This window comes from Limulus polyphemus, unplaced genomic scaffold (assembly GCF_000517525.1).
Source record: "Limulus polyphemus unplaced genomic scaffold, Limulus_polyphemus-2.1.2 Scaffold1057, whole genome shotgun sequence".
NCBI classification, from domain to species: Eukaryota; Metazoa; Arthropoda; class Merostomata; order Xiphosura; family Limulidae; genus Limulus; species Limulus polyphemus.
In genome coordinates, this window is record NW_013666667.1 from 25,892 (window position 1) to 38,998 (window position 13,107).

The 13,107-nt window shown below is 30.4% G+C and overlaps 1 protein-coding gene across 1 annotated transcript in view; it reads left to right on the forward strand.

The window, feature by feature from the left end:
* Positions 1-12,026, forward strand: part of LOC106461908 (zinc finger protein 883-like) — a 23,603-nt gene extending 11,577 nt beyond the window's left edge. Inside the window, exons 3-6 of the mRNA XM_022389002.1 lie at positions 1,928-2,067; positions 3,605-3,782; positions 9,600-10,892; positions 11,145-12,026. Coding sequence (XP_022244710.1) covers positions 1,928-2,067; positions 3,605-3,782; positions 9,600-10,892; positions 11,145-11,251 — 1,718 coding nt within the window. The 3' untranslated portion in view covers positions 11,252-12,026. The remainder of the gene's footprint in view (positions 1-1,927; positions 2,068-3,604; positions 3,783-9,599; positions 10,893-11,144) is intronic.
* The last annotated feature ends 1,081 nt before the right edge of the window (positions 12,027-13,107 follow it).

The window sequence follows — 13,107 nt, forward strand, 5'->3', positions numbered from 1 at the left end:
ATCTTATTCATATAGATAATCTCCTTCTTGCTCATGGTTGATATTTCAGTGTTTGTCTTTTCCTGTAACTTTTCAACTTGGACCTCATAATTATCATTGCTCTTCCTGTTCTTTAGAGCACTCTACCAATCCCATCATATGTCCCCTTTCCATGATTGCTGACACTGTAGTTCTGTGTCAGACTCTACTGGCCGAAAGCTATTCCAATATTTTGTCATCAAAAATAACATTATCTTATTTCTGTATTGAATGGAAACACCATCACATTTAAAATAAAGACTACTCAAACTAGAATTAAGGATTTAGTAAGATTTGCTAAATGATTGTTCATTGGTCCCATTAGTTGATTGTTACGCTTCCTCAAATCATTACATGTACAAGTAGAAAAAAAAAAATTGTCAGTGGGTGCTGCCATCCACTTGCTTTTTTTCTATTAAACAATTATAAAATTAAAAAAAAACTTGTCATAAGTTCACAAATAAATTAACAACAGGAATTTGTTGGTGGGTGTTGCCAGCCACTGCCTTCTTTTTATTCAGCATTCAGAAGTAATGAAAGTGGCAGATAGCTTTAGTAACTTTGATGGAAAAGACAGGGTGGGCAAGTTTTGGGCCAGTTGGAATTGAACCAAGAGCTTCAAATCATGAGATCCACTCCTTCCCCAGTAAGACAAAAAAAAGTCCTGTAAGCTGAACAATCTTTGAGAAAAAGGCAACAATTTATAAGTCTAATATTTGGAAGGAGCATATATAACCCATTCTATAGCTTTGTACTTAATAGCAATAAATTAATTTGTGAATTTCTTTTCCTCTCAAGAATATAAACTTCATTTAAGAAAATATGACACAGAAACCTACTCTTTTATTTTTGTTACTTTTGCTGCAGCAGACTAGTTTTGTCATATTCACAGCTCATCAGTATCACTTCTGTAATCTAGGAAAAAATAATAGCCCTACATGCAACAGTTGTCAGAATTTACCTCCAACTTTCTCGTGCTTCATCAAACTGGATAGCAATACAACCTAATGGAGTTCTTAACAGTTTAAAGTAGAACCCACAGAGGTAACATCAAAACTAGGAACATCAGTTTAATATTAGAAATAGCTAAGTTATTGAACAACATGGGACCTAATGGTCAATCTTGGCTGTTCCATACTCTAAACTAAACTAAAACTATTAATAAATACATTTTAAAAAATGAAGAAAAAAATATGAAAGCCAGCCCTTATCATTCAAATACTGTATCAAGCTTTCTTTTAAACTCATTGGCAACCCATTTCAGAGGCCAACCTTCTTGTTAGAAAAATATAACTGTTTTCGCTGAAGATGACTCCTACCCTGCTAAAATTTACATTTGTGTTCCTCAGTCCAACTATTCCCACTGTTAAGTATGAAAAACGATAATGCATCAACACTATCAATTCCATTTACAACCTTAAACACCTCAATCAGATCTCCTTACCCTTCTTTTTTCAAGAGAAAACAATTTGAGAGATTTCAGCCTTTCGTTGTATGACAACCCCCTCCATCCCAGGAGCTTTGTTTGAGGGCCGTTGAATAGAATTTCTTGTACACAGAATTACATAAGGAAAAAGAAAAAACATATATACATATATATGCAGTTAATAACTACTGCTAAGAACATTTTTGACAAGTGTATTTTAAAAGCTACAAAGTGAGAGGTTACATGAATTGCCCCTATATTTGAAATTGGAGAATTACCAATATGGTAGTAATTACTTTCTACTGTCACACTTGCTGTCTCACCAACTCTGTCCAAATCACTGCCTTTTGCTGAAAATTTATTCTTTTCTATGCACCTGTATGTCATCTAAGAAATTATAGAAGAGGCCTGTTCAGCTAAATACGTTGTATGGATTTTAATTATCATTTAGTGAAGTATAAGTTATATTGAATCTTGTTATAGACAAATCTACATTATATGTTCTTCTAGCAACTGGAGAAGCTGATTTCTTGGAAGAAAATTCCAAGCAAACTATTTTGATGTTTGATGTAGCAAAAGAGGAGCAACAGGAAAAGATTGATGCAGCATCAGAAAAAAGTGAGGTAAGTTGTAGATTAAATATTTTATGGTTGTGTTATTAAAGAGAATATGTAACTGTAATTGTGTCTTCCTGGACTTTGTTTTTATGGAATCTAATTAGTAATGATATGTTTGTAGTAACAAGCTGAAGAAATCGACTGGAAGTTTGCCACATTATTGTGAATATATTTGGTGCAGCTCTTCTTGCTGCAATGATATTGCTAGTCCACAGGTGTTTCTATATAACTTACTGTACACTTTCTACTAATTACTTATGAAAACCTCATATCAGCTGTATAAAACAAGAACTTAAAATTTTGGATTTTTCTTATAATTATAAAAATTATTCTATGTTGAATCACCCATAATATTTACAGTTGTTTAGTATGTTATATTAAACCTATTCTGGAACCCCATCTCATTGTTTTAATCCATGGTTGGTGATGTTCTGTGTTATAGCTGTGCTTCTTCACTATAGCCCTACAGCAGATAGTTTCCACTGTGAAAGACTGTTGTAATTCTGTAATTTTCCATCCTACATTCTTTCCATAATCCATCTAGTTTACCACAGTGATGGTTTACCAGCACCCATTTCAACAGTTCATTCACACAAACTCTGCATCTGTATAAATTCAATAAATATTTTTATGTAAACTAACTTTATAGATATTTATTACATAAACATTTTCTTTCTTTTTTTGAAGTTTGAAGAGGCATATTTTAATTTTAACAAGAGAATACAATAAGTGAACACCATATCTTTTTAAGTTTTTAATTGCATTTCCTCTTTTGCTCTATTTCTATCAAAAATAACTAGTTTGATGTAAACTAAAATAATTTAATTGTTTAAATAACAGGACCTTACCATTACAATTAGTTATTATTCAATAGTCTGGCATGTAAATTAATATTAAATTTTTGTCTTCCCAAGAGAATTCCATTATATCTGTTTTTGTCTATCACTGAAGTATGCCAACTTTGGCCAACTCAAAGTGACTTGAGAAAGAAACAGACAGATATCACACAAACAAAAACATAGATGTTGTTTTACTGCATTAATAACATGAAAACAGAAAATTACAAATCCCTTTAAATAAGAACAAATATACATTGATTTAGTACTTGGCTTTGATTAGTCAGTAAATTGGAAATTTTTGTTTTCCACTACACAAAACTTCCTTGAAACAAAACTTTATCTACATTTTAACTTTAGCTACCATCATAAAGGATTGTCTTATAAAAATACAAACGACTCCTACAGTTAAACTGAACTTTGTCCAACTAACTTGGTTTACCTGTAGTTTTGAACTATATTTGTGTGATGCAAGCATTATTTGTCTCCATTGCATGATCTTTTGTATTTTCTAGAGCTGGACAATTTAATTCATTGCTTATGAGCAGTAGTTATGTCGATTAATGTCTCATAAACTGGTCTATTAATTGAAATTATGGTTTTCCAATTATTACTTGTTTCAATTATTCCAATAATCCAAGTAATCAGAATATTGCCATTATGTTTGTTTATAAAGTTAACCTTTTCATTCTGTTGTTTCATTTTAGAACCTGTCTGTTCAAGTGAAAATGGAGGAGCCTGGTGATCTGCTACATGATGATGTTATTTCAAAGTTCAGTTGCAGTGATGATGAGGATCAGGGTAGTTCACACTATAATGTTAGGAATATGAAAACAGAAACTGAATTTCAAAGAGATATTGAATCTGGATTAGAAAGAACATCGGGTGAGTACAAACATCTAAAACTCTTGTATTCCTTGACACTAGCTAAACACTAATTACAGGTTCAATTGAGTGACTGACCTTTTAACCCTAAAGTAACCATAAGCATTTCCATACTATAAATTTTAATATGTTTTTTGTATTTTCAGGAAATTTGTCAAGTTTTCAGTAAACATTACAAGTCTTTTGTACACAAAAAGTCAGATTTTTTTTATTAACAATTTCTCTACAGGCATCTTTTTCTGTGCAAATCATGAGGATTACTAATCCTCAAATTTATTAGGAATCTTCAGAGAATTATTCATTAATATTTAGTATTCTTGATTTCATAAAAATATTATCTGTATTGTCTGAAATATAAATTCTGTGAACTTATACAAGTTTGGGTTGTTTTATAGATTTATTTTTGTTATTTATATTGTTTTTTATTAGTGATATACCTTACATGCAAATTAAATATTATGTAGTAAAGCTAAATTTATGGTATTGGAACTCAATTCTTATTCCAAATTTTTTTAGCCAAGTATATTAAGAATAAGTGAAGTGAAAATACCTGCTACATACAAAATTTAGAGTTTTCGTACATTGAAAATTACCAGTTTTTTATGTATATAATTACATATGTAAAAATGCCAACTTAGTCTGCATAGTGAGATCACCATGAATTGTGATATGCTTCATTTTCATATTGCAGTAAAGTTATCACCCCTATGACAGTTCCAATTGGAAATGTCCCATTCTTCATAACCTCAGGTCGAGTAACCTGAGACAAATTACAGCTACATTGTCTAATTAGTAGAGTACCAGTGAAAATCAACATGATGATAAAGAAACATAAAACTGCACTTCTTGAGATCTAATAAAACTTGGCAAGTAATAAATAATTACAATTACAAAAAACATAACAATAATCCCAAAATTTTTTTAAAGATATGATCAAGATGCACGCTAGTGTGTTGTGTGGCCAAATCAGCCAAATTTCAAGGCAATCCATTAGGAAGTACCCGAGATATAGTATCTCTCTCTTTTTTTATTTTTCTTCACACCAAAATAATGGAAACTTTATCTGAAAGAAAAACATACTTAACTTTTATGGGTTTTTTTTAAATTTCGTACACAGATAGATCTTTACAACCTATAATTAGGAATCTCATTTAGTGTAAATATAAACTGAAATTTGACAAATTTTTGCACATGCCTACACAAAAATGTATGTGAGCTATTGCTGTAACATTTTTACTACAGTTTCTCCTAAGAGTAAAAGTGGACCATTTTTAGTGTTTTATCATTCGGATTAAAAACAGCTGACTTAGAGTGGCAAAACTATAGGTTGAAAGCACGTGCAGATACATAAGTAACCTTAGGCCAAGCAAACTAGTTTAGCAGTTTCTAGCTCAAGTTTTTAAAACAGTCATATGGGTGGGTGATTATTATTTACTGCCAACTTTTAAGCACAAATTTGTGAAATTTTATGAGATTCTCATAATTAATGAGCATTTAGCATCACATGATACTAGCTTAAGCAGTTAGCATAAATAATTATGTTTGATACGGCTGCTCTGATGGCATTACTAAAAAGAAAGCTATAACACTGCTTTAGAGAGGAAAAACTACCACTATGTATTTTAAAGAATCGGGTTGATTCTGTAAAGTAAAGGTCTGTTCCGAATGATAGGGTTTCAATCATAAAGCTAATGTTGGTTACTACTGAGTGTCACTTTTTTACTTGCTGAAAAGTCGTGATTTCTAACCAAAAACACCTTAGGTGTGAAAAAACAGGTATGGCCAAAAAGTATTAAGTGTGTGACTTAAAGGAATGAAACAAAAATTGATAGCCAAACTGGTAGCTACACTTATTGCATTGATCAGAATTTTACAGCAAATATTAGTTATTGCTGTAAATTATTATCAATGCTATAAGTGTAGATACCAATTTGACTGCAAGTTTGCTTTCATTACTTTAAGTCACACAAAATATCCTTTTTTTCTTGCCACACCTAAGGCGTGTTTAATTAGATTTCAAAATGCAAGAATATTCATAACTATGAAATGAGCTGTTTTATAAAACCACTTGCTGTGTTCATTACTAATCTTTGTACTAATAAAGCTTCTATAATACAGTTAACATTCTGTGAACTGAGAAATAAACCACTCATCTGAAAATTCAGTTTATAAAAATTGAAACTTCAGAAGATAGAAGATTTTTTTCATTTGTTATTGTGAACTGAAAAATAAGTGGTCCTAGTTCAAATCATTGTGTAAAACCTGACACACAACTGTCATAACAACTGGAATCTCGTGCTTCTTGTGTAACAGCCAAAGGAACGCTCCAGGAGACAGGGAGCACAATACTGAAAGAAACAATGACACCTTCTCTTATTCAGAAGTTCCATATGGTAAATAAGTAATAGTTCCTAGGAAAAGCCCAACTGACCTCACAAAAACTAGTCAAGTTCAGAACAGATTGAAAGTCAGAAAAGTTGCAAACTTACATAGTAATTATTCTTTAAATAAAATTGTTATTTGTAATAATACAATGAAATAGCTGTAGAATATTGAAAGCTTCTATATATTATTTTCGTAATGTATTTTTATAATATTTTTTATATTACTTAATGAAAACTAACATAAATCCAAATTGTTTGTGAAGTTGAACAATGCAACTTTGTAATGAAATATCAGAATAAACAACATAGCCATGCATTTTCTAAAATAGCTATAATATTGTAAGCTCCGATAAAATGAAAGAAGGGCAAAACTTATTTACACTAGAAAATTCTTGCATTTGGAAAAACAACAACAATTAATCGTAATGTAATGGATCATTCATAATGTAAATATACAAAAAGATAATGTTTGAAAACACACACAATAACAAATATCTCAAAATAAAACATGACAAATGTCGAAACATGGATTCAAAGAAACCTTATAGAAAGTTGTCTATATTTCATATTTTTCTTTCTTCACTTCCACCTTTCCTTTGGTTTTCATAAAACCATGCTTCTTATTCTTGGATTTATTATTTTTGGCAATAGTGCCTGAAAATAAAACTGATTTCGTTTATGGAGTATGTTTTCAATCCGAACATCATCATCTCGAATAATTTGTTTGTTACTTATGTCGAGAAGTGCCCAAATAATGAAATCACAAAACTATTTTACCAATTATATGAAGTTGACCCCTGTACTTGGTAATAATATGTATGTGTATCTTTCAGTGTTTAAGTATTATCAAGTGAAGTACAACAAAATCTTTAATTGACAGTGCAGCCTGTAAAGGAGTGATTCCCTTAGCTTTCAGCAGGCACTTGACTTCAATAATACCATCAGTCCCTACAATGGCATCTGCTAAGTATCCTGTCTCTAATATTTGTGTATGAATAACTTAATGATTACTGAAAGCTTACAAAATTTCATGAAGATACATAAAATATATCAGTATGGAAAATATAAAGGTCAATTTGGAGTTATGAACCCAGCTGATTTGACTGAGCTTGTAGCTTTCAGTAAATATTATGTCTTTATTACAAAGAAAATCGGATATTTCAATGTATTTTTACTGAACATTTGTCCATAAACTTATTTTCTTGTTAAGATTAGAAATAATTTCTTCCCTTGAAAATTGTCAAATTTAATTTCAGTAATGTCTCAAATATCCTAAATACATATAAAACATTTTTATTTGTTATTTTCTATACCTTAACTCTATACATAGATTTGTAACCATAATAAAAAATACCAAATAAATCTAACTTATCCTTATTTTTCATCTATAGGATTACTGCAAATTGTAACATGAAACTGCAGTTTGTTTATCTTAAGTAACTTTAAGCTCATAACAGTAAAGATAGATTTATACCTATTTTATTCTTTCACACTAGTTGTAAATCACTTGGTAAATGTATAGCTTATCTTATTGTATTGAATGACAACTTACAAGCTGCTTTTAAGCACACCTCATGAAGAATTTTTATTATAATTATTTTCTTTATCTTATTTAATTTAACCTAATAAGTTTATAATTGTTATATATTAATTGCTTTTATAACAATAAAAAATATAACAATAACTAATTCACCTATGACCTCTTGTGTTTTAAGCCTACTTTTTATACTCACAGTACAAGTATGCTAAATGATTTTGATTTACTTCAATAATTCACCTAAGAACACAGAAGGATATCACACTCAAAGCAAACAATGTTGTATAATTATCATAATTTATCTGGCTTTCTAGCTATGACAAGAGTCTTTAAAACTTGTCAACTTTAAACACCTTGAGAGAAACTTTCAAACTGAAAAAGAAAGAAATAATACTTTGTACTAAAACAATGTAATATAATGTCATTTGATAGATTAAAACATTGGGTTTCTAATGATTATAAATAATGTTGTATAAAATACAATAGAGAACTATTGGCAATTTCTGAAAGAGAATATGGCAAGTGGATCTGATTTTCTGGGTTATGATTCTGTAAACAAATATCATTTAAGGCTCTTAACATTAGATTCTGCCTTAGTAACCTCTATATTATAATATGCAATGTAAGTGAAATTCCTTTCCACTCAGAGGAATGGTAAATAAATTAGAGAAGACAGAGGATTTTTTAAACTATTTCTTCATAAAATTAAGAACTTAATAGTTACATAATATTACAATTTGATTCGTTATTTATGTTTTGATGCCAAGTTTTGCATATAAAATTATAATAAAGCAGATTAATTGTATTTTGAATGTAAATAGCTCTCTAAAAAGTTAACATGCACTTTGACCTTCCTGTAGCAAGAGGGTCAAAAAAATTTGGTTGAATTCTTGGTGATCTTCTGTATGTTATTGTTCCATATGAGACAGGATTAACTTGAAATGTAGAGATCTGTGTTTGGTGTGTCTTTTGTTACTTCTACTTGGGAATTATTGTGTGAAAGGCTTTAAAATGATAAAATGACAACATTTGAAAAGATTTTAGGATGAAGTTTGCCTCAAAATGAATGGGGAGAACAGTACTTATTTCTATAAAAAGAAATATTAAGAAACTTCCTAGCTGACCAATGTTTGTTATCTTCCTGTATAAACTTTGTAAATAATGATTGGTACCCATTTCTCTAGATTAATGTTTCAACATGTTCACGGAATGTACTGTTGTCATTTATTTCCATAGATGTGATTTACTGATCACTACCAGCTCTATAGAATCTGAGACTTGAATAATCCCAAATATCCAGTCTCTTAATTTAGCATGGTGAAGTCAGTAATGAAACAGCTTCTAGTCACAGGAATGATACCTAACCTTGATAAAAGAATAAATATTATATAAACATTTTAGTTTAGTCTAAATCTTGGCATTTATAAATATTCATTTAACGTATATAGAACTTATGAATAGGAACTACAAAGTATTGGTCTTGATTAACTTGTTAAAATAGACAAATCATTAGAAGATTTCATGATAATCAACCACTTTAAGTTAGAAAATATCTCTAACAGTTAATCCAGTAAGGAACTGTCTGAAAGTAATGTTGGTTATTATGACACTGTACCATCATATTTCCATTGATGATTTTAGACTTTATCTACTAGAAACTTTTCTTGAATGTAATATGTTACCAACAGTTTGTCAATGCTTTTGTGACCTAGGTAGAAAAGTTTTAATAATGTTTGAAACTATGAACACTTCATCATAATTAATTAATATTTTGATACTGATATTTCTGTTGATTATAATAGAACATCAAAATATATTTTGATATTCATCAAATAAAATACTGTATGATATGTTTATTATAAACTATTTTTGTGACATCATTTATATCTATTTCAGATATAAAGACCAGTGTGAACATCTGTTCTTGGAATCAGTTTCCTGGTTATGATGTCATAAAAGATCACTTTACAGAAGACATAAAATTTTCAAACAACAACATTTGTGGAGATACAAAGTTAAGTGGAAATAACGTAATAGAATCTAATATACAATTAGAGCGTGATGATAAACTATACAATTGTGGAAAAACATTTGATATCTTAAAACAACAAAAGAGAATACACTCTGGAGAGAAACTTTATCATCGTACTATGTGTGGAAAACAGCTTGGTACAAATAATGAATTACAAATAAACACTGGAGAGAAACCTTACAATTGTACAGTTTGTGAAAAGCTGTTTGGAACAAATATTAAATTAAAAATATCTCAAATAACACAGACTGGTAAGAAACCTTACAGTTGTGTAGTGTGTGCTAAACAATTTATATTTAAATGTAAATTAAAACAACATCTGATAACACACACTGGTAAGAAACCTTACAGTTGTGTAGTGTGTGCTAAACAATTTATATTTAGGTGTAAATTAAAACATCATCAAATAACACACACTGGTAAGAAACCTTACAGTTGTGTAGTGTGTGCTAAACAATTTATATTTAAATGTAAGTTAAAAGAACATCAAAGAATACACACTGGGGAGAAACCATACAGTTGTACAGTGTGTGGAAAACACTTTGGCAAAAATAGTGTCTTAAAAGCACATCAAAGAATACACACTGGGGAGAAACCATACAGTTGTACAGTATGTGGAAAACCATTTTTAACAAATGGTAAATTAAAAAGACATATAAGAGTACACACTCGGGTCAAACATTACAGTTGTACAGTGTGTGAAAAACAGTTAGAAACAAATGATGAATTGAAGATACATCGAAGAATACACACTGAAGAGAAACCTTACAGTTGTACAGTGTGTGGAAAACAGTTAGGAACAAAGGGTCAATTAAAGATACATCAAAGAATACATACTGGAGAGAAACCTTACAGTTGTACAATGTGTGGAAAACGGTTTAGTACAAATAGTATCTTAAAAACACATCAAAGAATACACACTGGGGAGAAACCTTACAGTTGTGCAGAATGTGAAAAGCAGTTTGGAACAAATTATAAATTAAAAAGACATCAAAGAACACACACTGGGGAGAAACCTTACAGTTGTACAGTGTGTGGAAAACAGTTTGGTACAAATAGTACTTTAAAAAAGCATCAAAGAAGACACACAGGAGAGAGACCTTACAGTTGTACAGATTGTGGAAAAGAGTTTGGAACAAATGAGTGTTTAAAAAAACATCACAAAATACATTCTGGGGAGAAACCTTACAGTTGTACAGATTGTGAAAAGCAGTTTAGAACAAATGATAAATTAAAAATACATCAAAGAATACATAGTGGAGAGAAACGTTATAGTTGTACAGTGTGTGTAAAACAGTTTGGAACCAACAGTGAATTAAAAATACATCAGAGAGTACACACTGGAGAGAAACCTTACAGTTGTACAGTTTGTGAAAAACACTTTGGTACAAATAGTAACTTAAAAGCACATCAAAGAAGACACACTGGGGAGAAACCATATAGTTGCACAGATTGTGGAAAACCATTTTTAACAAATGGGGAATTAAAAAGACATAAAAGAGTACACACTACATAGAAACCTTAGTAACTATAGCTTAAAAACACCTCTGAGAATACACACTGGGAAGAAAAGTTACATTTGTATAAGCTCCCCCCTATACCTCAGCAGTAATTCTGTGGCCTTACAATGCTAAAAATTGGATTTTGATACCAGTGGCTGATACAGCACAGATAGTTCATTGTGTGTATCTTTGTAACTTACCATATAACATTAAAGGACAACAGGGGAACATTTGGTCCATATGAGCAATCTATTCACTAAATTAAATTACTAAACCCTCAAAAATAGAAAAAAAAAATCTTAAAGCCAGTTCTTTTCATTAGAATATTTATCAAGTTTCTCTTAAACCCCCTTAAATTAACAGCATCCACCATATTTGAAGACAACCTGTTTCATAGTTCAGCCAACCTTTTAGAAAAATCCAAGCTGTTTTAGCTTAAGATGACTTTGCTTGAATTTATATTTCTGTCTCCAAGTCTAAGCATTATCTTCATCAAATATGAAAAGTGATGATGCTTCAACTTTTCTCTTAACAATCTTGTAAACCTGAATCAGATCTATATTTTTCTTTTTTCAAGCGAAAACAAGTTCCAGGCATCATCCTAGTATTTCTCCTCTAATCCTTTTCGAACAATTCAATATCCTTTCTGAGGAATTACAAATACATCAAAGAACACACACCAGGACAAACCTTTACAGTTATATAGTTTCTAGAAAACAACAAGGATCAAACAATTGAGTAAAAAGACATAAAAAAACATACTTACAGCTGTCTTGTTGTAGCAAAACGTTTGGATTAAATTGAGTTCCTAAGAAGGTGAAAGATAAAACTGTATTGTGAACATATTTCTAAGTACATTAGAAGGTATCACCTGGTCTCACACCTCAAGTAAATGGCTGTTAAAGAATTTTTGGGTAGAACTTTATATACACTATAAAGTTTAGATCTTCCAATACTGGAAATGCTAAATACTAAACAAAATTTTCAATTTTGCTCCAAAAGTAAAAATAAAACAAAAAAGATAGCCAAAAACTGAACAAGTTATTGTTAATTCATATCTGTTTAAGATAGAAAGAAATATGATCTAACATTTTTTGGACATTGTAGTCATCCAAATTGTGAATGGAATCAAAATGAGAAGTGTAGGATTTAGCATTCAACATAGATTTCTTATTATCACTATCTATAAAAAAAACACGTAATTAATAACCTTGCTTGTTCTTTCATACATGAAGTAGATGAGGAAGGTAAAAGTTATTAATAAGTAACACCTTTAGCATTGTTCTGTCTGTCATATTTAGAGCCTTGACTTCAGTTCCTGATAAGAATGTGTGTGTGAAGTAGATGAGGAAGGTAGAATTTATTATTAACCCTTCTGCTGGGTTTTTTCTACCTTGATTAGACTAGTGAATATGATTACACTGGGCTGAATACTTTTGTTCTTTCAACTACTGAATGTGCTTACACTGAGCTGACTTCTTTGGTGTTGACTCAACTATTGATTGTGGTTATACTGGGCTGACTACTCAACTTTGGTCTTGATTCAACTACTAAATGTGGTTACAATCAGCTGACTACTTTGTTGTTCATTCAACTTCTGAATATGTTACACTGGGCTGAATACTATACTTGAGAATTAGCCTTAAAAGATTTTGTAGCAAATAAATAACAGAACAGTTTAAAGAATATTAAAATTTAATACCTTTGACTGGAAATGGACAGATAAAACAGTAGTTGTTTATATAAAATGAAGCAACAAGACGCTCTCTAACTGACCAGTATTTGTTACTTTCCTGGTTCTTTATGTGGGGACTTTGTGAGTAATGCTTCAGAAATACTGTGCATAGATTATTGTTTTAAGATGTGTTAA